Below are 26,404 nucleotides of genomic sequence, written 5' to 3'. Positions count from 1 at the left end.
ACTGTGTAAGCAACGGATTCTACGTCGATACCATAAAAATCAGGTTGACAGGGAACGACCTCCTGCCGTCAGGCTTCCCAGGAGACGGCACAAAGAGACGGCAAAAGTTGCTTCAGACGACAATACCCCGGTTGTTGCAAGGTACATATCTTGCAGCTTCTCGGCCGCCAGCGTACCGGATCGCATCTGGAATTGTGCCACGTCGAGCTTCGAGGCAGACCACCGGGAGCGATGTGGAGTGTCGTGGACCCGATGGACGGCGACCGCGGCCAGATCCTCGGTGAACCCGAGATACGTGGCGCCATGGGTGTTGTAGTACATCGCCGCCGCCCCGAAGCCGGGGAAGAATTGGATGGTGCCGTAGTCGTCGATCTCGTGAAAGAAATTGACGGCCGGCGTGGGGGTGCCGTCCACCAAAGTGCCGCCGCGCGCGTCCAGGGCCAGGAGTCGATCCAGGTGTGGAGATCGTAGCCAGGCTTGAGCTTCTTCGTCGTTCCACGAGCAGTCGACGTACAGAAGGTCTGGAAGTCGAACGTAGGACTCGGTAAATTTCTGGAACCCGCCTACGCGACGCTTCTCGTCAGTCCACTTGGAGAAGTGGTAGACCTTGCGCCCAATTGAACGTCAGCGGGTCACGCTCATCATCAATCAGCCTTCCCCCCCCGGAAGGGAATCGCCGTACCTTGCCTCTTCCAAGACGCGCACAGCACTCGGTCAGCCCCAGGGCAACCGTCTCTGCAACGCCGATCGGGACGTAGCGTTCTGCAGAGACACAATGCTGCTTCGATCGAGGGCCCGCGGGGTTCTGTTCGTTCCAAGTCAGTCTCCCGTCCGGAGGCGTCGTGTGTACATCGTAGAGGATTTCACGTTCTTCTCCGGTTCAGTAAACTTGACCAGGCCAGTTTCCCCTTCATCCCCAGCATAGATGGCGGAATTTTCCCGATATCAAGTTGAGAAGACATCTTGCTGGCGTGTTGAGCTCGACTCGAGAAAAGGGACACGACGGCAGAAATGTAGGATTGATGCTATCTAAGAGGCAGAGTGCTATGATCGTATTTATGGCACTTTGACCACTGCCTGGTTCACTTCCTGTGACAATGAGCAGTGGCAGTGGCATGCAGTGAACATACACAACAATGGAAGACAGTACCACGTAACCATCGCGTGCCTGGTTCCAACTAGAGTGTGAAGTTGAATTCTCGATCAACACAACGAAGGACAGGCGATCTCTGCCGGGAATGGCGATTCTGCCATTTATTGGAGATGTACTCCGGTAATTGAAATAGCCGTCCCTAGCAACCCAATTTCAGCCCAGCACCGCATGGACAACCTTTTCCAGCTTTTCGACGATAGTCTCCACGTCCGCGGCAGTGATGTTGTACGCCGGTGCCAGCACGATGACATCGCCTTTCTTTCCGTCGACGGTCCCCGAGCCTGGAAGCAGTGATATGCCGTACTCGGGCATGAATCCGGTCTTGTGCAGTTTCGCTGCAACCTGGTCGGAAGGTGGAAACGACTCCTTTGTAGACTTTGACTTGACAAACTCGACGCCCCAGAAAAGGCCTCTTCCACGAATGTTACCAACATTCTCGTGAGACTCCAACCTCTCCCTTAACAGTGCCCCGAGCTTCTCGCCCATGTTGCGGGCATTCTCGAGGAGATTTTCTTCCCGGATGATACGCTGGACTTCATTCGCAGCTGCACACGCGACCGGATGACCCTGATACGTCTGGCTGTGGGTGAAGGCACCTGTGCCGCGAGCGAGCGTATCGACGATGCGTTTGTTGACGAGAAGTGCTCCAATCGGGGCATATCCGGCTCCTAGACCTTTCGCAACGGTCTGGAGATCGGGTGCTACCATTGTCTCTTCATGGGCCCAGGCATGCAACGGTCCTGTGCGGCCCATGCCACTCATCACCTCGTCGAGAATGAAAAGCGCTCCGTGCCGATGGCATACCTCCCTCATGGCTTCCAAATATCCAGGAGTCGGAGGCACACAGCCGAGGGTCTAAAGTCACTAGGGTCAGTAAAGTATCCTTGGAGAAGGAGAGAGCACCTACCATGCCAGCCACGGTCTCGGCCACGAATGCACACACCGTCTCCGGACCAAGGCTTTGGAAGGTATTCTCTAGCTCCTGAGCCAGTCTAGCAACATAGGCGTCGTCCGTCTCCCCTTCTTTCATATCACGATAGGGATAGCACGGCGATACGTGCGCGACGTTCGAGCCTAGGATGGGCTCATAGATGGCACGACGGCCGGTATGGTGACCCACAGACAACGAGCCCAAGGTGTTGCCATGATAAGATTGCTTGCGTGCGATAAACTTGGTGCGCTGTGGTTGAGGGGTGGGCAATTCGGTAAAGTATTGTCGGGCCAATTTGAGAGCAGCCTCGATCGCTTCGGTTCCTGTTTGAGGTCAGAATCAGCATGGCCCAGGGGGAATCCTGCCCGTGAAGCCATAATTGGCAGGTACCACTAGCGACAAAGTTCCCAACTTACCCGAGCTGACGATGAATACCTTGGACATCTCACCTCCGGTCGATTCCGTGAGTGTATGGGCTAATTTTTCAGCAGCCTCTGTGGCGAAGAACGGTGAATAACAGTATTCCACTGTGTCGAGTTGTTTCACGATGGCATTTTTCACCCGAGGATCATTGTGGCCGATACAGGCGACTGCAGCGCCACAGGTCGCGTCAAAGATCTCGTTCCCGTCAGAAGTATATAGGTAGCTTCCCTTGCTTCCAGTAACGGTGGCCGGCTTTTGTCCAACTTTTGCATGGAGAATGGAACTTGCATCGGCGTTCGGTCTGGATGCAATCTGGTCAGTGTCACTGTCAACGGTCTTGATTTCGACCGTGGTCGCCTGCGCAGGCTTCAACACAGGGTTGATGAAGTCGTCGATCTTGTATGCGTTGTTGACACTCGTCATGGTGATGTGATTTTGGCGTGGGAACGCGGCTCCGAACCGAAAACTATCAATGCAATTCCCAGAGATATTCTCTACTCTCAATTTGTCATGTCTTTGAGAAGCTCGAGATCAGTTTTGTGGCTGCACAATTAACGAAGCGAGCTTGGATCGTAGAGATCAATCCGCCCTGCGACGCCCGTCGATCAAAGCGGACATGTCCTTTGGATGTCTCGCAGTGGCTGCCACAACTGCGATAAGTTTAATGTGGATCAGGCCTTGTCAATCATCCGTGCCATTGCGGAAAGGGAAACGCCAGGCGAGAATTCACGTACTTGAGACCTCCCTTGACAACATTCTCAGGTGAGTTTCTGTGCTGCCGAAACCAGTGTACAAGAGTGACAGGGACGAACATTACCTTAGCCGGGACCTCGATGGAATAACACCGATTTGTTGCATGAATAACAGATGCAAAAGGTATTGTCTGCGTTACGCTCCTGACGAGGAATCATGCCATAAGATCCGCCCAACGCAGTACCCCGCAAGTGGAGAGTTACAAATGTTGATATCACCAGTCCAACCATTCAGACATGAAATCGCTCCAGAAGTCTTCTTGATCTTTGTCTTCACCTCTAGGTAATACTGCTCCCTGGTTGGGTTCTTGGTCAATAAACGCATTGACAAGTTCATAAGCCGACTCATCGCCCCTGTCTTGGTCTTGTCGAGTACGAATTGAAGTCGGGTGCAAAGCGGCCTGCCTTTCGACAGCACATAAAATCCTGTCCAACCAGCCAAAGAAAGTAGGAGTGCCCAAGACAATGTCTCTTGTTGCGAGCGTCCTTGCCTCCTGCAGATTCTGGCGAAATCGACTTACGTAGTGCAATGTGAGAGGAACCCCATTTGTCCCAGCGGGGTGATCTGCGGCAGAACCTTCGACACGGGGAAGTAGAAAAAGGGTCGTCAAGATATGACCCCATTCAGCCACGCCAAAAAGCACCAGATAGATCGCCCCTCTTTCAAGGACGTGGGACAATACCAGTGCAAGAGTTTCCAAACTGGTTTCCCGGTCCTGTTTCGACAAAGTATCCTGACGAGCACATTTGAGCATGCCATAAACATAGACAAAATGTTGCATGGATTTGATAGCCGTCAGAGTTGATGCGGTTGGGTAAGAAGCGCTCCAAACTTCCATTGCCGCTGCGAGATTCCAGGATTGCGGAAGATTACTTGTAGGACAATTCAGGTAGTCACGATGTTGTGCTAGAATGTACAACAACTCGACTAGAGCTGGTGCCTCTCGGTCGAAACCGTCGGTCGATCTTTGAGCCAGAGACTGGGCAGCATGCCTTAGGCTTTGAATGCATCGCATGCCGTCCGGCCTGTCGTATCCAAGAATTCCGACGCCGCAACTGAGGTAGTAGCATAACAAAAACGCTCGCAATACGTTGAGGTCACTCTCTGAGGCCCAGACAGATGGTTTAGGATGGCTGAATCTCTTGTACAGACCCAAATCAGCCGCCATGGCTAATGCCAGCTGGAGAAATTGAAAGTATTGCTGAGTGTCATGGTTATGGCGATGATGGTGGTAGATGAGATATGTGAGGAGGCCTTGCAAAAGCTCTAGGCTCCTTTGTCCTCGAACAACCACGCGGTCGGCCAGGATATGGCGGAAAAGGCTCTCGCTTTCTGATTCAAGAATCTGACACGAACTGCTCGCAGTCAAGATGATGGATAGCAGAAGTAGCGGCGACCTCGTCATAAAAGCCGCGAGCGATAGCTTCGGCCTACGGATCGCAAAGGGCACGGCTGCTATCAATTCGTCGTAGTGTTGAAGGTAAGCCTGGCATTCTAAGACGCCTAACGCTCGGAATCGCGGCCACCTGTCACTAGAAGGGTCTTGCTCAAGCGTCGTGAGCAGATTTTGGCCGAAGGAGAGGTCTGATGCACACTGAGGCTTCTTCAAACACCCATGAGGTACATTGCAAGTGCACCCGGAGTCATTTTCGGGATCATTGCTAGCTGATGTGCACTGTCCGTTACTGACAGCGGCTCCTGCTGGCGGACATTTCTTCCTGGCATCAAGTCAGAAGTCACCACGGCGAGTTCCTCAGGAAACTTGCCTTCTCTTGGGCGTTTTTCTTTTGAGAGGGTCATGTGGTACACAACTGATCTGAGCGTCTTCACATCTGAGCTGTTCAGCATGGCATTGCGCAGAAGTGTCATCGAGGGTTTACCTTTTGCATACTTCAGCGCGTTTGCCGGGAAGACAACGTGACTTACGCGCTCTACATGTCTCACATGCTTGCCTGCACCGTTCTCTCATACCGAGAATTCGCCATGTATCTCGGAACCTCGGAACAGGGCACCGGATACGGTAGTTTGGAGGAATGGAGGTCTGGGTGTAGGTGAAGAAATGTCGGAAGATGAAGCGAATCGTCGGAACTTCAAACAACGAAGAGTTGAGTTTCTTGGCCACCCAAAAGAGGTATAGCGCGGCTATTCCCGCAAATGAGGGAGTCCGATTGGCTGAATTAGTATACCTCCTCGCAGCCACGGATGGATACAAGTACAAAGATACTTCCGACTGCTTCTTGTTCCATCCGTACGAGTATGTTCAGTCTCAAGGGGTAGAGAACATTGGTAGTAAGTGCTTTTTCAGAGGTCTGAAGTGTGGGCACTCGCATCGTCAAAAACCATGAAATCTGTTGGTCAAACAGCAGGTAAAACCATACCTCCCAGCGAGCACCTTCAGCCCATGATAACAATATTTCAGTGCTTCGAAGACCTCTACTGCACTTCCGTCCCCGGAAAAAGATAGAAGGACATTTCCTACCAGCCGGACTACGGTCAAATATACAGTCCCGGTCAGTGGTAGACGTTGAGTGGCCGAACGACGCATTCTCATCGAGTACAGATCATCAATGACACCTTCGCGACCCCAGTCGAAGCTACAATCACTAAGTGCATCGCAGCATGAAAACATAGTCGCGGCCCAACGTCGATTGCGACCAATCTCACCTCATCTGTCTGTATACCAACCACAAATCCATTGGGTTTCAGGAGCGATGATGCGAAACGCTTCCGTCATCATCGCTGTACCACCATACATATTTGGCGCAGCATATCTGGCCGCACCACTCATGGGTTGGCACCTTGATACGGCGAATCTCGTCGAATGGTTCGGCGGATTATCGTACGGCACTCGACTCTCCATTAAAGGATTCTTCGGCTTCCCCTTCGTTTTTCACCTGGTTCATGGGCTGAAACATCTCGTGTGGGACACCGGCGCCATGTACACAAGAAGACAGGTGTGGATATCTGGGTGGGCAGGCATGGGTATTGCCGTGATAGGAACAATTGGTCTGATGTTCTGGTAGGCTTCGGACAAAGTGAATATGGATCGCGGGTACTACTAGGCAAGCCGACGCTTGACGATGCATACGTACATGTCTGCGGTGGTGGCAGTAATCACACTATGCATTTTCATTGCTCCACGACCTTCTCTTCTGACTGCAGAGTCTGAGTTTCAACCTTGTGCTTTCGTTCCCTCGTATCACAACCGAGCCATAACAAGTCAGGTCGACTGTAGTGACCGCAAATATCCAGGAAGCTGCGTGCCATGATGGACATACTGGGATCAACGTCCACAACTACCAGCCCTTCAGTAGTCGGCTCGAGAGGCTCCGACAACATGCGACCATCAGGTCCGATGACAGCCGAGTATCCACCGTCCGGGCTGTTCATGAGCATGGCCGATCTAGTTCCCATTGCATCGATACCCTTCTGCCCAAGAACTGTGGTCGCATGGAGAACAAAAGTCTGCGTCTCAATGGCATATGTTCGCGATAGATTCAGACAACCTGGGAGAGTCAGCTCATTCGACCACACCTTACAGCTTCTTCACACCTTCTTGGGACAAGGACCACAACTCTGGTCCTCCATGAGGCGACAGCGGCGGCCAACCTGCACAGTGGATGTCCTCTCTCTGGGTGGCAGTATGATACTTGAGCAATGGCTGAGTATGTTCCCAGCAGGCAAGCGACCCGACGCGTTTGCCAGCTTGCGTGGAGACGACATTCATCAGGCTGTTTCCAGAGGCGTCGCCGAAGATCGTTCTTTCCATGTGCGTCGGTTTGAACTTGCGGCGGGTCATCAGGAGTTTCCCGTCGCAATCAATGATCGCTTGAGCAATGTATACCGAGTTGTGGTCGTTCTCCGAGAAGCCCAGCGCAACCACGACGTTGTTCTTCTTTGCGCACGCTTGTATCATGCGCATCTCGCTCGAGTCTACGGCGAGCGAGTTCTGAATATACTTGGTTGACAGGACCGGATCTACTGGTCGATCCCTGCCATCAATGAGAACAATGTTAATCCTTACAGGCTCCGGGAAGAGTTTACCAGACCCAAGCAGGATATCCCGGGATGAAAAGCTCTGAAAATCCCAGAATCTTGACACCCATCTTGCCTGCTTCGTCGATGATCGCACACGTCTTCTTCACTGATGCCTGTAGGTCCAGCCATTCTGGCTCATATTGAGCTGCGGCGACACGCGTTGTCGTTGGTGTTGACGCACTTCCCATTGCTGCAGCAAGGTAAGCAGGGCTATTCGTTCCAGTGTGGAGCTGGACGAAAGACAATCAAGGGCAAGTTGTGTGTGATTGTTTGCACCACACAAGAATTTTGTTCTGGACGTGGTCAAAGAGAGAGGAAACTTGTCACCTTGATCAGCTCACAAGCTACTCAAAGCACATGAACGGAGGCACCTTATCTCGGTCTTCCCTGATCAGCTCAGAAATGCTGACCTCTCTCATCTCAAGATTAGTATTGTTTTCGCTAGATTCGCCCTCGGAGCGTCAATCCCCGCAACGAGAGCGGGAGGGGTTCCGTCTGTACCTGGCGATGGCCGCGGTCAACCTCAGCGAAGTAAGATGTTGGTGGCTCGGCTACGCAGAATCTCGACTCTAGGCGACCTGATACGGCCTAGTTGGTAGCGCTGATCTCCTCTCGATTGTACAGTTAATATTGATGGGACGTCCTGCCCATTTTGGTCATGTATGGGGGCCCCTTCGGACCAGTCATTGGCCCATGGCCTCTAGCCCCAAAAATTGTCGCCAGGTACATGTTCTTTTGACTTTCTACTTATCCTCGCGGAGTGTCAGCAAACCAAGTATCGAGTGCATTTCTAGTCAAGAAACCTGCGAAGCTGATTGCGCTCTCTCCAGTTCCTATCACATAACTTTGTGTATCTTGGCAGTCGAAACATTGTTCTTCCTTGCGGAAGCTTCCTCAACGTTGTTATCACTGCCTGTTGTATCTACCTACATATAAATATTGCCAAAACACACTGTCAACTAGTCTCTCAACAAGGTGCGACTCGTAAGCGACAACCTAAGACTTGAGACTGAACAAACCAACTTTTCAACGATAAATGGCGCTTTCTCCACCTGGTACAAGGCGAAAAACTACAGGTAACTAGACTATATAGACTTCCGGTTCATCAGGATCACTCTGTCCACCCCCACCTTGTCCAACCTTTTGCGTCCTCATAACCCTCCTCGCGCCCCTCCTAGAAAACTTGTTCGAGGCCTACCAAGGTGAAACCGATCGCAGAGTTCAACCCTAAGCGAGGGACCAAGTACATATACCGCGACCAATCCAGCTCCGCAAGGGATTTTTTTACGGCCTACGCATATTTGTATTTTACCCTAGCATATTCAGGGGCCTGCCCGCGGGTGTAGAGTCAACATCCCACCCGACCTTCTACCACGTACAACCCTCCGGACAACACCATGAATGCCCTTCTCTCACTCAAAAATCTGATCTCATCACGACTGCGAATGTCGCAAAGCCAGAGTCCGCCCTCGGTGCAGGTCCAAACCATCGCGTGCCAGTGTCCGCCCTCGGTGCAAGTCCAAGCCAGAGCAACCTCGACCTTGGAGAGACTGCCAGTCGAGGTTCTGCTGGGTATCGTCTCCTTTTTGCCAACGAGCTCTGTCGCCTGTATGAGCCTGAACTCAAAATGGCACCACGAAGCCCTCTCCAACCACTTTGATCTGAAATGGCGAGACAACAGTACAGAAAAAGCACGCTTCCTTCGGAGGACTTCCCCGAGATGATGGTATGCTACAGCTGTAATATGCTGTACCGTTGGGAGAAATCATCGCGGTATCTCTGTCCTAACTTCTATAAGAGCCAAGACCACAGGTTGTTGAGGCTGGGCGCACCTTGGTGTTTGACCCATGGACTCGGTCTGATCCATCGTAACATGGTCGACGCGTTCCTGAGAGGATTTGCCCAAGGCTCGCGATACGGTCCGCAGCTCGAACAACTAAATCATACCTGCGAGTTGGATGTCGGTGCCCTCTTTCCCAAGGGCGTGTGTAACGAGGGCGTGTGCATTACCAAGACGATTGACGCTCGCGTCGTCAGAGGGAAGCTTTTACTTCACAATGTTCATAAGCTATCCGTATCACTCCTAACTCAACCATCGAGCCCCCTAACTTCACGAGTCGACATAAGTCAAATTGTCTCTAATAGACTTTTACCAGCAATCTATAAATTCACCGCCAGAATCGGCTGTGTTCATACTCCAGACACACTCCCTGCGGTCATGTTATATGCGTTCCGATTCCGGGTAGGCTGTTCTGGCGACCGGGCGAGAGGTCTGGATCTGTTGAGCTGTGGTCACTGTGCCACCGACCTGCGAGTCCGGGTGGAACTGGACTGCGGCGGTACGGGCGTCCAAATTGAAGTCGAGATATGGCGGTCTTTTGGAGGTCGAGACTCTGACAACAGGGACCGGGCAGAGGATGGACACTTCTTTATCGATCCTATGTCGGATGCGCCCTTCGATATCAATCATCCTCCTGTTCGCGACCTGGAAAAAATGTTCAATGGAGTTGAAGAAGACTGCTCAGGGTTATGGTCTCCAAATCGTCCTCGAAGTCGCCAGAGCTGGATCCAGTTGTGGATGTGGTTCTATGACCCATTCAAGGCTCAATTGCGCAGCTACGGTCTCCCCTGCAATGATGACAGGATGCCAGCTCGAATTCAACAGCAGACGCTGCCCTTGCAATGGTGACGGGATGCCAAACTGAATTCAAGACCAGGTGCTGCCCTTGCAATGTACAACACAGTGAGGAGGGCAAAACGAGCCGATCACTCGCTGTCGCTGGAGTCTTGATGCCACTGCAGAGTTGCAGTATCTGAAGGTATGCGATACGAGCGGCCGGCAGAGGTACTTGAACTTGACACGCCAGCAAGGTCGGACGAGTACCTGTGAGCTTATTGCAGAAATGTGCGAGAGCAGAGTCCACGCCACTGCGGCGAAGACAGGAACAAGGTGTGGAAAGGTTTGCAGAGTCACGATGCTGCTCAAGCTATGTACATGTCTCTTGCTCATGTTCAACGTGCTTCAGGGCTGTTGAATGACAACAAGATGCCGCCTGCTTCCAGGGTACGTATTGCATTCCTGACTATCTGAAAGACTGTGGTTTCCAACAATTTGGCTTCGCTGGTCAGGAAGGGGAAATAGATATCTTCACGTACAGTGTTGTATGACTTGTGTTGGGGGGGGGGGGAGGGCTCGATATTGGCTTTCCTTCACTGTACCTCAGCAAGGTCGGACAACTTGAATCCGTATGTGTGGTCCGGCTGCGGACGTGGTCCATAGAAATGGAACGACATGCCCTCTCCATCTCTCCCATCGTCTCCTCGCCGTTCTCCCTCGCTCTAAAGTAGGCGTACACTGTTTTCATGTCCTTCGTCTCCCGCCCTGACACTAACCAAAGCTGACTGATCCGGGGAAATCATGAGGCGGCAGACTCAAAGACAGTCTCGGTTCTTCTTTCAGCCACGGTCCACGAGCTCCGGGTAGCGCAGGAATCTCAGAGCCATCTGATTTTAACATTGCTTTTGGTTCGCTCGAGCCTATTAAGCGTTCGCAGAAAGGATCCAAGAACTGGCCCACTGAAAAATTCCTGTGCTCGGTTGTTCGACCATTTTTTACGGGTTCGTCAATTGGCGGCTTCGTAATTCGGGCCCTCGCCAACGTGTCTGACGGGCGCTTAAGCCTCTCGAAGTCAGCTTTGTGAGCCGTATATTGGTTCTCATCCTCATCATTTAGGTCTTCTTCTTCCTCTTCTTCACTCTCAGCTCTCGGCAGCTGAAGACTTCCCCTTATTTCCATGTCTGACAGAGCCTCCGACAAGCCATGATCGTCAACAGTCTGTAGCTTGACCAACGTCCCGCCTCCGCCTAGGCCACCTCTCCTACTTGTCCGTCTAGGTCCCGGTCCCTCGGGGCGTCTCTTATCCGGAGGGACCTTGTCAAGAAGGATGTTCATAAACTGTGCTCTGGTCTCAAGCTGGACAGAGTAGCGAGGGCCAGGTTCACGAAGTATGCGCAAGCCCGTAAAGATACTTGGCTTCACCTCAACACCGCCGTAATGCCAAGAGCGTTGGGCGTGTTCCTCTGTCAGGTCGCTTGAGTAGACCCTTGCGACGACTGTCCATGATAGCTCTCTGGTCTTCTGACAAGCAAGGATGACATTTGAGGTAGGAAAGCCAAAGACGTCAAGGATCACCGAGTTTGGCACTACTCCAGCCCTTACATGGGGTAGACAGACAGTGATAGGTTCTGATTGAAACAGCTCTGGTTGCAGCTTGGCTTTACCTCGTGCGTCGAATTCGGCAGTTCCAAATGATCGACACGATACAGTCATTCTCAGTGTGCTTTCTCCTTGTGTGGAAGTAGTCCTCTCACTTGTTAGCCCCAATGACTCCAACTGAAAATTTGACCACTGAAGGCCCATGATACTCGCAGCTAGCTCTGTGAAGCGAAGACGCGAGTGAACGGCCACAGGACCGGAGCCGCCCCAAGCCACCAGCGCGAAGAAGGTCTCTTCCATGTCTTTCTCATAGTCTGCTGTGAAACCGTAGTTCAGCACAACCTCCTTTGCAATCCCAAGCAGGGCAAAAACCCTGTCTCGATCGTCTTCGCACTGTGAATCAATATACCGTGTGGAAAGGACTGCAAAAGAGTCAATGTGGCCTGGCCAGCGTCGCTGAGCACGGAAAAGGCTGTACATGGTACTATGATGAAGCTGTCGCCCTGCCAACCGCCGCGCTTCGGCCGTCCGGCGATTGGTTGAAGCTGGCAGCTGCCAGAGTTTCGAAGCCCATATTGTCAGTTGATCTGGGGGAAATTTGCAAGCAGCAGCTAGCATTGATAGCGGAACGCTGTCGGCTCCGCAGTGTACCACAGCGTCAACAGCAACGGTGAGCTCTTGGACGATCCATATTCGTGTCCAATAGGTGCGTCGTGAGAGGTCGGCCAGACCTTTCCAGACTGTGGGTTTCAAAGTGTCTGCCAGACCACCCCGTACAGCTTCATTTTGTGCTGCAAGGCCAGCCAGCGAACGTACAGACTGCAGAGTCGCGTTGCTGTTATGAGATTCGACTCCTACCCAGGCCTCAACAGAGAATGCTCGCCGATAGATCTCATTCATAAGTCGAACCTGGTGATTGCGCTCCTGCTTATCATCCAGATTGATACAGATGGCGTCACACCAAAGCCATTCGTCAGCATGGACGCATCTGAGCTTCAGTAAGAACTTGAAGAGGTTCCTGCGTACGTGCAGTGGTCTGGTGTTAATGTGAACAACATGCGGCGTGTCTTTCGAACCACAGGCGTACGACAGCGCTCGATAGCTAGGAGCGACATCGAGGCCAAAGTTCTGGACAGTACAGTCAAGTCTCTCGCCAGAGGACTGTCGAATCTTGAAAAGACGGATATCATCTCGTGTGCTCACCAATGGGCTGTCGGCGTAGAGTGACATCAGCGCGCGTGCTTGATCATGTCAATGACTGACTGATGCATTAGATCTGTGGCGTTACTGTACAGTAGCTTGCTTGTCGACTCGCCTTCATAAGGCGCTGCACCGTAGTCCTGAGTGCAACGGGCAGTCAAGAGTAACTACGGTAGGGACGGCCCGCAAGCTGCGATAGTTTGCCAAGCTCCGCTAGGCCTCTTACAGTACTGGAGCACACCCGTAAGGGACGACGGGAGGGACTTGGCATCGAGGGGAACAAGGCCTTCAAAAGCGGCGATAAATCCACCATGTTCGGCGGGGACATTTCGCGGCAAGCTGCGTTGAGATGTGAGGGCGCAATTATGGGAGAGCATTACGAGAGTCTACGGCGGAGAAACCCTAACATTGCATAGGGAAGTAACTTCCACTATGCACGGCTTGGAACAACCACTATCCCTTGTCCCTCGCAAAGCACCCTCTCAAACTCCTACCATACTCCTTGTATCACGATGATGACCACACATGTCAGGGAGCCATCGAAAGCACCTTGAAACTGACATGTCAAGCTCTACAAATATCCGAGTGACCTGGGGACCTCGGCATGGCGCGTGTCAAAGATCACGCATGCCTGATAGACGAGTCATACAAGACTCAAAAGCAAGTTGACAAGGAGAATGGAAGACGTCACAACGACCACATTACGCCCAGATCTTGGCATCGATGCTATCGTCCCCCAATAGGGGTTTATCCAGGTTTAGGTAGGCATTTCAATCGTCTTCTATCAATGCTGGAGGTATCAAGCGATTCAATTTCATGAACGAGTAAATACAACTCGGGACACTACGCATCTTGTTACAAGAATCATACAACACAAGCCTTATAACCCCCAATGGCCGGCAAGACGCTCAGACAGTCTGCCGGATCCAACCCAACGATCCTCGGAGATCCCGTCTCTCTCAAGGCGGAAAAGTCCGTCACGGAACCGTCTGAATGGGATCGACGGAACAAATACGGCGGTAAAAGTCTCAAGGACGTCGCCCAGCAAGATCTTCAAGAAGCGAAAAAGGGCAATCGATCAATGCTCGGCGACCCAGTTAGCCTCAAGGCCGAAATAACCGACAACGACCCCATCGAGGATGACCAGATGGGCCATCTCACAGATCGGAAGGAGAGAGATTCCAAGTTGTGATTAGCGATATTCGAAGTCAGCGCATCTGGATCGAATGAGTGAGGTTCACAGCATGATATGCATCCTTTTGAAGATCGCCCTAGACTGAAGCCTAGGTAGAGGCCATCTTTGCAAAGTTGGGATTGCCGGATGTCTGGGAAGTCCGCGTTTGCACTCTAAAAACCTTCATACATATACGTACCAACGGCCTTTGATATCAATGTTCCATTATCATTTGGAGAGATCACCACGGTCATCAATCATGGGACTCCTCCCTCCCACAGCCGAAGGCCCGGATGCTGCTCGTCAAGCATGCCGACCGAGGACCGTAGGATTTCTGTACAGAGTACCAGTTGCTCCATCTGCTACGTCGCCTGTTTCGGCACAATTTTGTGCCATTGTATATGTGTAGGCATTCAGAGTACTACGCAGCTCGGAGGATTACAAGCCTACCATGAATCCCACAAGCACTACGAGGTTAGACCTCAGGAGCTCCTGATATTGGTTTACGTAGTCTTGAGTCGCCGTGCGATAGTACTCCGCACCGAGAAATGAACGTGATCCGTGAGGCCGACTCCATGTCGACTGGTACTCCGACTACTTTCCGATACTTGTTCGATCAATATGAAACGGGGGCATGGTGTCATGCTAGTCAAACAATATGCCTGCCCTTGAAACGTCTGACAGTTTTTGAATCCATTGTTAGTAAGGTTAACTACTCTGACAAATTTATGATGTGTCACGGTACCACTTGACGACTCCCTACCTTCTAGCGATGACAACCATGTAGTTTGGGTTGACGTTTCATGCTCGTGTCAAAGCAGCACCTAGGCTCATTAAGAGCTAAGACGCCGCTGAGTGGAAACATATATCATTTATATGTACTCAGCCTCGCAAGTGTTTCTTAAGGAGGTACCTCCGGAACTGTACTTACGGCAGTTACCCAGGAATGCATGACGTCATAGTGGGGACATACAGCCCCGCTGATGAAGTTTCTCCACTTGGTTCTATGTAAAAATAGTATATAAGGTCTAATTGGCAATTTCTTCTCCAAATTGGGCGTCGAAATCGCCCAACAAGACATTTAACCACACAACTTAGTGTGCCAAGACGCGGCCGCGTGGCCTAATGGTTAAGGCGTTGGTTTTCGGTTAGCGTAATCACCAAAGATTGGGAGTTCGAATCTTCCCGCGGTCGTTAGATTTTTTTTTAAATTTTTTTTCGCGGTTTTTTGGGTTTATATCTTTTGGGGCCGGAACGCTCGGCTTTATTTGGGTTTTCTTGGTCACTCTAGCTTGTCTGAGCTCTCACGCACAAGGGGCACCAAGTTTCATGTCATAGGCACCGCTCCTCGCCGAGATGCCAGCCTTTTACGCGTAACCCTAACCCTAGCCAGTTGACCCATTTTTTTTCCCTTTTCCCCTCGACTCACTGGCTGGCTGCGGTAAAGGGCATTTCGAACGCCTGAGCCTGCATTTAGGCCTAAGGTTTATCTGAAGTACCCATTACCGAATGATCTCCCCCCTTTCGCGTCTTTGTTTGGACATCGTGGGCACATCGAATGACGAGCTGGGCAACTCAACAGGCGAATCACGATTGTCAGCTTTGGATATTTCCGCGAGATAGTATAACAGGAGTAGACAGAGAAGTGCCAGGTGCACAGGGCTGTCGTCAATCAGGTGGCATGAGATAGGAGGTAGAGATTCACTTGCAGGGCGCCCTCTTGTTGCCTTACAACACTTGTTTTGCCTCGCCAACCCCGTGGGATAGATATCTCTCAGGGCATGCTGTCGACAGGGAAGGGCGGAGGACGTAGGGTTCCTCAGGAATACACCCAGCACGCGTCTAGAACTCGGTGTGCTGTGCAATGTTATCCGCGCTGAACTTGGAACCTGTAGAGAACACTGAGAACTTGAGTGGTGTTGGCTGTCTGTACCGTTATGTGCGCAACATGAGAAGTCAGTACATTTCTATGCACTATTGTTTGTGTACATGCATGAAGAAGAAAAAGAACAATCTCCAGTCCTTCCTACCCTAGTCTTGCATACCCGCTTGGCTCTGTGGCCGCCACAACATAGGACCCCCCTCTCAAGGAGAGGTGCACACATCTTGACCTATCACAATAGGTGGCGTGTGAATGCTGTCTATCTGACGCACTAATTTGGCATCGAAGAATGTGCTCTCATGCCTGAGGCAGCCTCTGGCAGCGGGTTCACCTTTCGGGTAGATGCTGATATTTGTCACATGACTAACCCTCGACACAACGAGAGCGCGATGAAGTTGTATAAGCTCCCCAAAAGCCAAAAGTGTCGAACCGAGGCCAACAGCGAAGCTGAAACAGTCGTCCAAGCTCTCAAAAAGCCAAAAGGAACAGCACTCTTAGTGAGTTTATTTCTTCTTCATTTTTTTGTTCTTTTTCTGGTTTGTTTTTTAGATTTTCCTTTTTGGCTTCCCAGCCATGTTTGCGGACAGAGCCGCAAGAGCCTTCCTCTTCGAAGGCACAACGACAGCAATAACGACAGAGGCGGTGGTGAGCGGCGGGAGTCGCCCCAGTTGTGTTTGCGGACAGAGCCGCAACAATCTTCTTCGAAGACACAAAGACGGCAACCAAGACGGCAACCAAGACGGCAACAAAGACAGAGGCAGCGACTGCGAGAGCCCGAGGGGGAGTAAAAGGCGGCGTTTGTCTCGGATTCAGGGGTGTGGCGTGATCTATCGAAGAGGTGTTAGTAAGTCCAATAATGATCAGAGTGGTGAGGATGAGAGAAGGGAAGGCAATACCTGTTCTGATCTCCCACACTCCCCTCCTCGCCCGTTTCTCTCCTCAACTGGGGGAACTCGTTCACCCTGTAAAACCTCATTCAGTTCCTGAGCATGGAATGCCGATGGTGAACTCACCACACACTCCCCGCCGCCTTCTCCAGCGGCTTGCCCCGTGGAGCAACGGGGCCCTCCCTCCTGGTGTGCACCACGGAAGGCTTCTCGAGATTCTCCCCCTTGGGGGCCGCCCACTTGACCGGATGAGTTTGGAAGACTATTCGTGATAGGTTAGCATGGGATTCATGGCCTTGCTGGGCGAAGGATCGGAAACCACATTTCAGTTGGCCAATGGCTGCACTTAAATGGGCTCTGATGGCAGCGACTCAACTTGCTCTTGGATTGTGGCGTTTGCTGGGCATGTGATGCTGAAATCTGCCAGCAGTTTTCGGCGGTCCTTCAGAACTTGATTGGCACTATTTCTGATGTCGGTGAGAGACTAAAACAGTGATATCAGTCATCATCAGGTCGTTACGAAAGCTGGTTAGGCGCAAATACTTACTGTGCCGAGGACAGCGAGACAGTGGCCGGGTTTGCCTTCCGGGATGTCCTCCAAGTACAGTTCTCTGCCAGATACCAAGTTGTTAGGCAGCCAGTCGCGGGTGTCTTCCACCTCTTGTAGAACCTGCAACACTGTTCTCATCTCCTCCGTATAAATGGCAATCTGTACAGCGGAGGAAACACGATCGGTGTGATAAAAGGGCGCTCTGTGTAACTCGAGGTCACGCATACGAGTTGTTGCTTGCTTGCCGTAGAATGAACGTACTTCCGAGCTTAAATCTGAACGTGGGAGCAGCACAAGGGAGCTAGGCGTACGAGCTCCCAAAAAGCCAAAAAGAACAGCACTCAAAATGAGTTTCTTTTTTTGTTTTTCTTTGTTCTTTTTCTATTTTTTGAGCTTGTCTCTTTTGGCTGTTTGGGGGATCACCCCAGCTGTGTTTGCGGGCAAAGCCGCAAGTGCCTTCCTCTTGGAAGGTATAACAACGGCAACGACTGAGGCCCCGGCGGCGGGAGCGCGCGAGCCAGGGGAAGACGAACGGGCGCGTTTGCCTCTGGTTCGGGGGTGTGGCGAGATCTGTCAAGGGACGTATCAGTGAAAAGCCGTCCGTGAATCATACAGAATGGTTCAAGGATAAGGATTTCGAATATCAAAAGATCCCCCCCTCCCCCTCCTGGGCTACACGACCTGCCCGAGCTGGTCAACCCTACACGACAAACTATCAGCAACAAGATTCTCAAGACAGCATGCTCGGCATTGCTTACCACACGGAGTTGACTAGCGCGAGCAAGGCCTCCCGCCTATAGCGGAGGATCAGCAGAAGCTGGTCGTCCTCGTCGTCCTCGTCGTCCTCGTCGTCCTCGTCGTCCTCGTCGTCCTCGTCGTCCTCGTCGTCCTTGTCGTCTAGAGATTCGCCCTTCGGGCGGTCGACCCATATCTCCACCGGAAACGTTGGGAGTTCGATGCCTCCACCAGTGTTAGCAATGGCTCTAGCACATTCATGTGAGTGGTGCAGGGAAGTACCTTTGGGTAGGCCGTTGGCCATGGTGATATCTACTATTATTGAAAGTATCAGCATCCGATCCACCTTGGAAACATTACCTTGGACATACCGTTTTGAGACATTTTCGCGATGAGGGAAGAAAAGAGATCATACCGTAAGGCAGCCATCACCTCACCTTTATTCAGTGGCCATGCCCCATTCGTTGGACGTCTGCCTGGGTGGGAATCTCCTGGAACCGACAATGATAGGCAAACAGCTCGTCCAGAAGTCGCGAGCGCAACGCGGTCGTGATCGGGGCGGTGTCGATGTTGCCGGTAGCCTCAATAAATAGGCGGGCGTTTTCGATAGCGAAGATCCCGCTGTCGGCCGTGTTCGTCTGGATCTGGCTGGTCAGGGTCCCGCGCGTCGGAGGACGATCTCAAAACTCTGGAACCACGACATGCTGTCGATTCAGGTGGAGCAACTCCTCCAGGAACCGCAGTGCGCTATTCATTCTCTCTGACAGTGTGCTAGGTTTCCTCCCTTGCCGTGCGTCGTCTCTTGCGCGGACTGACTAAAAGGCTATTAAGAAGGAATTTAATTCGTGATGTGATGATTAACTCACGCATTCCCGTAGTCTTGAAAGATGATCTTGTGTGCGGCGTCTTGTGGTTATCCTTCGAGGAGGATCTGTTCTCGCACGTCCGAGCGTCGTAGTGGGAGTCCCAGTACTGCACAACGTGTCGAGCCGGGTCGTAGGCGGCCACCGCCCAGTGGTTGCTCCCGTGGATCGGAATCACTAGGCGCGCCCGGGACGGTGGGCTTTTGAGAATTGAATCTCAATCATGTTGTTCTTATCCTTGCCACGGTTGATGAGAAGCATGAAGAGGTCAAACTCAAGCTCTCTCCGCGGCTAGTGATTGGAGACACTGTGACTGCGGATTCTGAAACCAGACCTGACTCCCTTCTGCCGTCCACTAATAGTCCACTAATAGTCCACGTACAGGAGCTAGAGAAGTCGAGTGGAGGAATCGGGCATCCCAAAGAGCACTTGGCGATCATTCTTGGTCTCTGGAGGAAGGGGAGGGGCTTTGCAACCAGGGCTGGCTCTTTCAGATAATCGATTGCCTTGCGGTGTCTCTTTCTCCAGATATCCTTCTCTGCTAATGCAGTTGGGTCGTCGAAAGCAGCTCTTGGTCTCTTGTGTTTCACAGTACGTAGGATGAAGTTGAGAGGAGTGTTATAATCGGTCTTGTAGTCTCTGTGAGGGGCTAGGCGTAGTTGGAGTCCTCGTAACAAAGATCGGGAAGTCGAATGGCTCGAATCTTCTTTTCTTGGTGCTTCGAGATACTGCCTAGAGGCACTCCCATAGTGATAGACCTATCCAGGTACGAGGCCAGCCGGTGGTAGATACTGTAAGTGGATCTGTGAAGATCATACAACCAGAGCAAAGAACGAAAGCCAAGACATACTTCCTGTCTCTTTGTCTCTCGAAGGATGAGTTGAGATATGTATATATATACATACATCTTCATGATCACCTTCTGCAGGTGGTGGTATGTCTGAAGAAATGGTCTCTCCAAGTGGAAATGAGGGTTGCTTTATAGTTTCTCAGCTGAGACATCTGGGAGATTGTGACTGAGAAAGTTAATGGCTTTGGTGACAATGTGAACCACAATAGATAGAAGTTGGAACAATGCAAACGCATGGCTGAGACACCTAAGTTAATGACTGCCAACAACCCATTTGATGTGATATCCTATGGCGCCTTTCCTCGTGCAATGGCCCTGTATTCCCTCCACTACGTATTGAATCTCGGCTTCGTCGTCGTCACCAGGTTCGCTGCCTCCGCTTTACGCCTGTGAAGCCCCCTCTCTCGACCTCGTCGTAGTGATTGCCAACAAGGAATGACTCTTACCTCAGGTAACATTTTGTGGAAATAGCCCTATTGAATTCGAAGTACACCGGACAAAGTTACACAATTAATTCAATGTCCTGGTCATGGCTCGACCAGTTTCACCTGCTAAACGGCCTCCCGGAAGTAGGATTAGCTGAAAGCAGGCCAGGAACCTGATGCACGCACATGTCAAGACGGCTGTAAGCAAACGCATCACCACAACGTGCGTCGAGTGTAGGGTCATGACTCCCACTTTGACCGCATACAGGATGTTCGACCGGAGTCCATAGCCGAGCATGCCGATCGACGTACGGCTGCACAACCAAGCGAGGTACGATGCTGCTGTACACGGACATAGGGACGAACAACGTCGAGTCTGATACACCTCACCACGAAGCCCAGAGCGCTAGGCCACATCATCGGGGAAACGATTTCGAACACAGCGATGGTGGCGATTCTAGGCCTGGACGGATACGTGGACAACGAAGGGGCTCCGCTCCTCAGGTGGACTTGTTCGCGTAGCCACCTCTGCCAGTCTCAAGAACAAAACCGAGCACTTGATCAATGCGCTAATGATGGTATTTCGTAGGTGTACCTGGTGGTGACATCGGGATCACGTTTTCGGATGTGCCCTAGATCGCGTTAGAGTTCATGACTCTCGTGTTGGATAAAATGGACCGCATGTCCAACTGCGTGATCCATTGCCAAACAAGCGTAACGACGTGTTCCTTTTACCCTTTCCCCTCGACTCACCGGAGAACCTGACCAAGACTGATGAAGCATTGATGCCGACCTTCGCATCAAGCGTCCTGGACACTAAGGGGCTTGGGTATGCCATGCGGCGGGTCGAGCAACACGGGAGAGCCTGCAGGAAACAATAGGCCAGATCGACGACTCAACAAGCGTGCCTTAAGACACGAAAGCTTGCAAACTCATTCGGCTAAGATCTTCGCGTTGACTCCAAGCTGCAAAGGCTGCAAGCAGACCTTTTGTCCGCTCGCTCTTCGCCCTGATGCGACGGAGATTCATCTCGGAGCACGGAGTACTCCGTACGGATACGAAGTTACACAAATGTTCTGCTCATGGCTTTGACCTGTTTCATCACGTCCACGGCTTTCCGCGATTAGGTTTAGCTGAAGCAGCCCGAACCCCTTTGTCCGTGTCAATCACGGATAGCGTCTCAGTCATTGACATCATCGAAACATGGTCTGTTGCTCCGCTTCGTACGACAGCTGAGGTATTGACGCGAGGATATTCTCCTCGACTACTTGGGAAGCAATAAATGTTCTGCCTGCGTGAATACCAGCATCATGCTTTCTACCGATGGAGGCGGCTCAGTGCCTCTAGATCCGATGACTCTACATGGATCCTTTACACGGTTCTGTCTGCAATACCATCTCGCAAGCTTACCGCTTCATGTGCATCAAGTCCTCATTGCTTTCCTGACATACGAAGTCTTATTCTTGATCGTCGCTCCAGCATTCTCACTCGTCTTCCTCCCGCAGACATACGGCAAATTGCCTAGAAGGACGAAGACCAACTGGAATGTGCGAGTCACGTCCTTCATCCAGGCAACCTTCATTTGCTACCAGGCCCTCAGGGTTATTACCCAGGACACGTCCCGACAGAACACTGACTACGATGCCAGACTGTGGGCATACTCCAGGGGCAGTGGTGACGCTCAAGCGTTTGCCGCGGGCTATTTCCTGTGGGATGTCGTGGTGAGCGTCCAACATTTCCAGATATTGGGGCCGACATCCCTCATTCATGCGCTGTCTGCTTTAATGATTACCAGCCTTGGCTTTGTGAGTAGGCTCCGGTTGTCCCGCCGCTGGGTGGGAAGACAACGCTGTTACTGACGATGGTGCCAGCGGCCGTTTGCGAATTTCTACGGCGTCAACTTTGTCCTTTATGAATTATCGACGCCATTCCTCAACATCCATTGGTTCCTAGACAAACTTGGGAAGGCCGGTGGGCGCTACCAACTCTGGAATGGCATTTGTCTCATCATTACGTTTTTTGGCTGCCGATTGGTATGGGGCACTTACCAAACAATCAACCTGATGGCGGATACATGGCGGGCATGGGGTGATGTCGGAACTGGAAAGTGCTTGGATGCTTTCATGACGGTCAGAGCAGAAGGGAGCCAAATCGCCGTACCGGTCCAAGACTTTTGCTACGACAACTTCCCGTCCGGACTCCTGCTCACTTATATCATCAGTAACACCTTACTTAGTGGACTCAACGTATATTGGTTCGGGCTGATGCTCAAAGCGTTGGGTCGGCGATTCAACAAGAATGTTGACAAGAAACAGGAATGAGGCACTCGCTTGTTCTGTTGACGAGAGCAAGAGCAGACGCCATGGGGCACGGTTGAGGACTGTCAATGGAATCGTGAAGATCGAGACTTTATCACCAAGCTGACATGGACTGGTCGAGCTTGAAGCATCTCGCCTGCGATTCCGACTCTGCTCGAGACCATTACCGCGGGAAGATTCGAACTCCCAATCTTTAGTGATTATGCTAACCGAAAACCAACGCCTTAATTTTTTCCCCGATCAACATGTTCTCTAGACAAACGGATGCTACAGCCCTCGATTTAGTGGCACGTCGTTTCGGTACTGAGAGCGACGCAGTTTGGGTGGAATCATCATCCGGAATAGCGGTGGTCAAATTTGAGGGCAAGAGACTGCGAGTGAACCGGCACCGCTGATGACAGGAACCTTCCTGAAAGTCCATTCTTTTTTTGGCTAGAGTGACACGGTTGTCTTGATGTTCGTAGGACTTGTAGAAAGCCTTGCACGCAACGGACCGACCGATGTCAGCTAAAGCTTCTGCCCTGACCGGCTATGTAGATGAGCCAGCCAACGAGGTCCACCGAAATCTCAACTATCATGCCGGCTGTATCGATGTGTGGCTTGTGTTGTTGTTTCTGGCCATTCATTTCAATATGTGGTTCACACCACGGCCCATGTTGTGGCGCAGTGGCGGTGACAGGCCGTTTCACAGCCACAATTCCAACTCCAAGCGTGACGGGGCCTGAAAAACAACGATGCCTAATCTTCAGCTTCAGCTCCACCCTCTCACGAGCCTCAGTTTTCATTCATAAGAGGTCCTCGAACGACGCTTTCGTCTTTCATCACTTGCTCCTGTCAAGTCACGCCTGGCAAACTGGTGGAAGCAGACTGACTGACCTCGGCGCCATGTCTAATCAAGGGTACTACAACGACCGACCTGGCGAGTATGGCTACGGCGGGTACGGAGATCAAGCCCACCAGCAGCAATCATGGCAGCACCAGTCCGGCCCGCCTCCAGGATATGACAATCAGTCTTACGATCAGGGTTACGATCATAACAAGCCCTACGATTACGGTCGTCCCGCGAATCAAGACTACCCACAGCCCCCGTATGGTCATTCTCCTCAGCCAGGTTATCAGCGACCATACAATCAATATGCGGACCAGTACTCGTCGCCTGCACCGGATCAGGACTATTATCAGTCCCAATCTCAAGGAGGATACGGCTATGGTCAAGCAGGTCCCGAGAGGTCTCATTCGCCGTACCCGCCACCCCAGCAACCACAGTACGAAGGCTACGATGCTCCTCCTGGCCCTCCGCCGACGCATACAGGCCCGTACCCACCACAACCGGGCCCCGGTGCTCCCATTGACCACAACGATCCAAACTCCCAGGATCGCGGCTTGATGGGTGCTTTAGCCGGCGGCGCGCTGGGTGCCTACGGCGGACATAAGGTCAACCACGGCTTCTTGGGGGCTATAGGTGGTGCGATCACCGGTTCAGTGGCCGAGGATGCCTACAAGAAGCACAAGAAGGACAAAAAGAAGAAAAAGGATCGCCCTGCAGGTCTCCGTCGCGACTCTTCATCTTCCTCGTCGTCATCGTCGAGTTCGTCTTCGGACGACGAGAAGAAAAAGAAGAAGAGCCACGGCTGGGCCGCACCGGCTGCAGTTGCGGGCGTGGGTGCAGGCGCGTACGGAATGCATCAATACCAACAGCATCAACAACAACAGCAGCAGCAGCAGCCGAAACAGAGAGAACCCCAAGGCCACATGCGCGGCAACTTTTCCGCCTCGGCGAACAGTATCACGCTGGACAGGGACTACGACTTGATCGCGTCGTGCGCCGATGTCCACGGCCAGCACAAGTTGTCTTCGATCTCGTTGAATAATTGCCTTTCGAACCAACATGGACACTTCGTCTGGGCCAGGGGTGGTAACTTTGCAGCCAGTTCGAGGAACGTGAGACTGGTTGACAATGGACGGGTCCTGGAAGCTGAATTGGGCACGGGCGGTGGCGGTTGGAATAGGGATTATATCAGGCTGGATGAACGTATCAGCAACAACGACGGCGAGCTGATCTTCCTGGACTCGTGAACCCAGTCCTCAGGACGTCGTCTCTCTGCACATGGAGAGAGAGTGTGCCCGTGAGAGGTGATCTGGATATGAGATTATGATTTTCGAGAATGCATCATTGGACCAGTTTCAACAATCGCCCGCCCATACACGTGTGTTTCGGGAAGAAGACCTCTCGAATACTAAGCTAGTAGTTATATCACGCCACTGGCTGAAGAGGGTATTATGAAGGCCCTCGTATCTCGTCGAGAATCTTTCGTGGGTCAAGTCCGTCTCCACTGCTCCGCTTTGGGGCTATTGCGTGATCCTCGGCAAGGATCATCAACCACATCTTGTCAATCGAACATTGTACACTCTCTTTGTATCTCACAACTCGCACCTACTCTTCCATATCCAGCTCTGGTTTGACGGCATTCCACGTGTCTGGCCTACAATGTCGTTCTCAAGTATCCCCATCCTAGATTTGTCTCTTGCGCGCGACCCCGCCACCAAGCCGCAACTTCTAGCTGATCTCCGCCATGCGCTGCTGGAAGTCGGGTTTTTATATATCAAGAACACTGGTGTTCCGCCCGCGTTGATCGACGAGGTGATATCACTGGGGAAATCATTCTTCGAGCTCCCCGAGGAGAAGAAACTCGCGATCGAAATGAAGAACGCCCCGTCGTTTCTCGGCTACAGCAAACTCGGGATGGAGATCACTCGCTTCAAGACCGATTGGCGCGAACAGATCGACTTGTCCACGCCGCATGAGGCACCTGGCCCAAATGACCCGTTGTACCGTAACCTTTTAGCCCCGAACCAGTGGCCGGACCCAAAAGCTCTCCCGCGATTCCGCGAGGTGTACGAAGAGTACATGGCCCGCATGGGCGAGATGAGCATGGAATTCACGAGTCTGATCGCCGAAGCGATCGGTCTGCCCGCCGACGCATTTGCCCAGTTCTTCGACGAAGCGCAGCAGCATAAACTCAAGATCGTCAAGTATCCGGACCTCGAGGAGCTGGGGGTCGAGGGCGAAGCTCAGGGCGTCGGACCGCACAAGGACAGTATGCTGAGCAGCTATCTCCTACAGGCGAGCCACCACCGCGGCTTGCAGGTACAGAACGCGGAGGGCGAATGGGTGGATTGTCCGCCGATGGACGGGACGTTTGTAGTTGCCATCGGTCAGGGCATGGAGGCGTTGACGCAAGGCGTGTGTCAGTCCACAACGCACAGAGTGCAGAGCCCGCCCCGAGGATCCGGCGCTCGATATAGCATCCCTTTCTTCCAGGGTGTGAGTTACGACGCGACGTTCGAGAGCATGGATGTGCCCGAGTCGGTGAAGAAGTTGCGCGCCGACATTCTAGCGAGGCGAGGTGGTCAGCGCCTGGACGACATCGAGTTCACATTCATCAAGGGCATGTGGAGCAAGCTAGGCGAGGCCACGCTGATGAACAGGGTCAAAAGTCATCCTGATGTCGGCGAGAGATGGGTAAGTTTGCGTGACCAACCTGCAAAGAGTGGAGCTGGCTGACCCGGCGGAACAGTATCCTGATTTACTCAAGAAGATCCGCGAAGACCAGGCAGAGGAAGCAGCCAAGTTTGCGGCAAAGGAGGCTGCTGCTACTTCTTCCTCGTCATCCTTACCGACGCAACCACAGTCGATACAGGCTCACTAAGCCAAGTTTCTAAACGGACAAACGTGCTGTATGGAGGTTGGTCAGACGTGAGAGCATGTTCTCTTCAGAATTTCGTAGGACTACACATCGTGAGCATTTTGTGCTTTGGAGGTAGATTGATCTTTGGAGCCAATAATTAGGCTAATAAGGATACTCCGAAATGGGAGGTTGAAGACCTCTCGTATGCTTGTCCAGTCGGTATTGCCACCCATGTCGCATCTGGTGTATTAAGTACCGAGGCAGTGCTGCCTCGGGTTGAAGGCACGAAATGAGATCTCCACAGGCAGTTGATCCGA

The 26,404-nt window shown here is 52.1% G+C and overlaps 11 protein-coding genes and 1 non-coding gene across 12 annotated transcripts; 6 read left to right on the top strand and 6 right to left on the bottom strand.

The window, feature by feature from the left end:
- Nucleotides 1–39: 39 nt before the first annotated feature.
- On the bottom strand, nucleotides 40–2,930 carry PV08_03477 (uncharacterized protein; the record flags this gene model as incomplete). Its single annotated transcript, XM_016377829.1, has 5 exons — nucleotides 40–606; nucleotides 683–805; nucleotides 1,319–2,008; nucleotides 2,061–2,407; nucleotides 2,501–2,930. The coding sequence occupies 5 exons, from the start codon at nucleotides 2,928–2,930 to the stop codon at nucleotides 40–42; spliced, it is 2,157 nt and encodes a 718-aa protein (XP_016239399.1).
- A 544-nt stretch (nucleotides 2,931–3,474) lies between these two features.
- On the bottom strand, nucleotides 3,475–5,129 carry PV08_03476 (uncharacterized protein; the record flags this gene model as incomplete). Its single annotated transcript, XM_016377828.1, has 2 exons — nucleotides 3,475–4,844; nucleotides 4,898–5,129. 2 exons carry the CDS (start codon nucleotides 5,127–5,129, stop codon nucleotides 3,475–3,477), a joined length of 1,602 nt encoding a protein of 533 aa, XP_016239398.1.
- Nucleotides 5,130–6,389: 1,260 nt separating this feature from the next.
- PV08_03475 (uncharacterized protein) lies at nucleotides 6,390–7,486 on the bottom strand (the record flags this gene model as incomplete). The annotated part of the gene is made up of 3 exons (XM_016377827.1): nucleotides 6,390–6,766; nucleotides 6,813–7,252; nucleotides 7,305–7,486. The coding sequence occupies 3 exons, from the start codon at nucleotides 7,484–7,486 to the stop codon at nucleotides 6,390–6,392; spliced, it is 999 nt and encodes a 332-aa protein (XP_016239397.1).
- A 1,685-nt stretch (nucleotides 7,487–9,171) lies between these two features.
- PV08_03474 (uncharacterized protein) lies at nucleotides 9,172–9,987 on the top strand (the record flags this gene model as incomplete). The annotated part of the gene is made up of 1 exon (XM_016377826.1): nucleotides 9,172–9,987. The coding sequence occupies one exon, from the start codon at nucleotides 9,172–9,174 to the stop codon at nucleotides 9,985–9,987; it is 816 nt and encodes a 271-aa protein (XP_016239396.1).
- Nucleotides 9,988–10,686: 699 nt separating this feature from the next.
- PV08_03473 (uncharacterized protein) lies at nucleotides 10,687–12,744 on the bottom strand (the record flags this gene model as incomplete). The annotated part of the gene is made up of 1 exon (XM_016377825.1): nucleotides 10,687–12,744. One exon carries the CDS (start codon nucleotides 12,742–12,744, stop codon nucleotides 10,687–10,689), a length of 2,058 nt encoding a protein of 685 aa, XP_016239395.1.
- Nucleotides 12,745–13,606: 862 nt separating this feature from the next.
- PV08_03472 (uncharacterized protein) lies at nucleotides 13,607–13,906 on the top strand (the record flags this gene model as incomplete). The annotated part of the gene is made up of 1 exon (XM_016377824.1): nucleotides 13,607–13,906. The coding sequence occupies one exon, from the start codon at nucleotides 13,607–13,609 to the stop codon at nucleotides 13,904–13,906; it is 300 nt and encodes a 99-aa protein (XP_016239394.1).
- A 1,093-nt stretch (nucleotides 13,907–14,999) lies between these two features.
- Nucleotides 15,000–15,082, top strand: PV08_03471. Its single transcript has one exon. It is a non-coding gene; the product is annotated as a tRNA-Arg (tRNA).
- A 1,921-nt stretch (nucleotides 15,083–17,003) lies between these two features.
- PV08_03470 (uncharacterized protein) lies at nucleotides 17,004–17,345 on the bottom strand (the record flags this gene model as incomplete). Its single annotated transcript, XM_016377823.1, has 2 exons — nucleotides 17,004–17,141; nucleotides 17,205–17,345. 2 exons carry the CDS (start codon nucleotides 17,343–17,345, stop codon nucleotides 17,004–17,006), a joined length of 279 nt encoding a protein of 92 aa, XP_016239393.1.
- A 534-nt stretch (nucleotides 17,346–17,879) lies between these two features.
- Nucleotides 17,880–18,326, bottom strand: PV08_03469 (uncharacterized protein; the record flags this gene model as incomplete). Its single annotated transcript, XM_016377822.1, has 3 exons — nucleotides 17,880–17,907; nucleotides 17,966–18,257; nucleotides 18,314–18,326. The coding sequence occupies 3 exons, from the start codon at nucleotides 18,324–18,326 to the stop codon at nucleotides 17,880–17,882; spliced, it is 333 nt and encodes a 110-aa protein (XP_016239392.1).
- Nucleotides 18,327–21,390: 3,064 nt separating this feature from the next.
- PV08_03468 (uncharacterized protein) lies at nucleotides 21,391–22,401 on the top strand (the record flags this gene model as incomplete). The annotated part of the gene is made up of 2 exons (XM_016377821.1): nucleotides 21,391–21,885; nucleotides 21,952–22,401. 2 exons carry the CDS (start codon nucleotides 21,391–21,393, stop codon nucleotides 22,399–22,401), a joined length of 945 nt encoding a protein of 314 aa, XP_016239391.1.
- An 882-nt stretch (nucleotides 22,402–23,283) lies between these two features.
- Nucleotides 23,284–24,474, top strand: PV08_03467 (uncharacterized protein; the record flags this gene model as incomplete). The annotated part of the gene is made up of 1 exon (XM_016377820.1): nucleotides 23,284–24,474. The coding sequence occupies one exon, from the start codon at nucleotides 23,284–23,286 to the stop codon at nucleotides 24,472–24,474; it is 1,191 nt and encodes a 396-aa protein (XP_016239390.1).
- A 412-nt stretch (nucleotides 24,475–24,886) lies between these two features.
- Nucleotides 24,887–26,108, top strand: PV08_03466 (uncharacterized protein; the record flags this gene model as incomplete). The annotated part of the gene is made up of 2 exons (XM_016377819.1): nucleotides 24,887–25,921; nucleotides 25,977–26,108. 2 exons carry the CDS (start codon nucleotides 24,887–24,889, stop codon nucleotides 26,106–26,108), a joined length of 1,167 nt encoding a protein of 388 aa, XP_016239389.1.
- Between the last annotated feature and the right edge of the window lie 296 nt (nucleotides 26,109–26,404).

Source organism: Exophiala spinifera (assembly GCF_000836115.1).
Source record: "Exophiala spinifera strain CBS 89968 unplaced genomic scaffold supercont1.2, whole genome shotgun sequence".
Lineage (NCBI taxonomy): Eukaryota > Fungi > Ascomycota > Eurotiomycetes > Chaetothyriales > Herpotrichiellaceae > Exophiala > Exophiala spinifera.
This window is presented reverse-complemented; position numbering and strand designations above follow the sequence as displayed.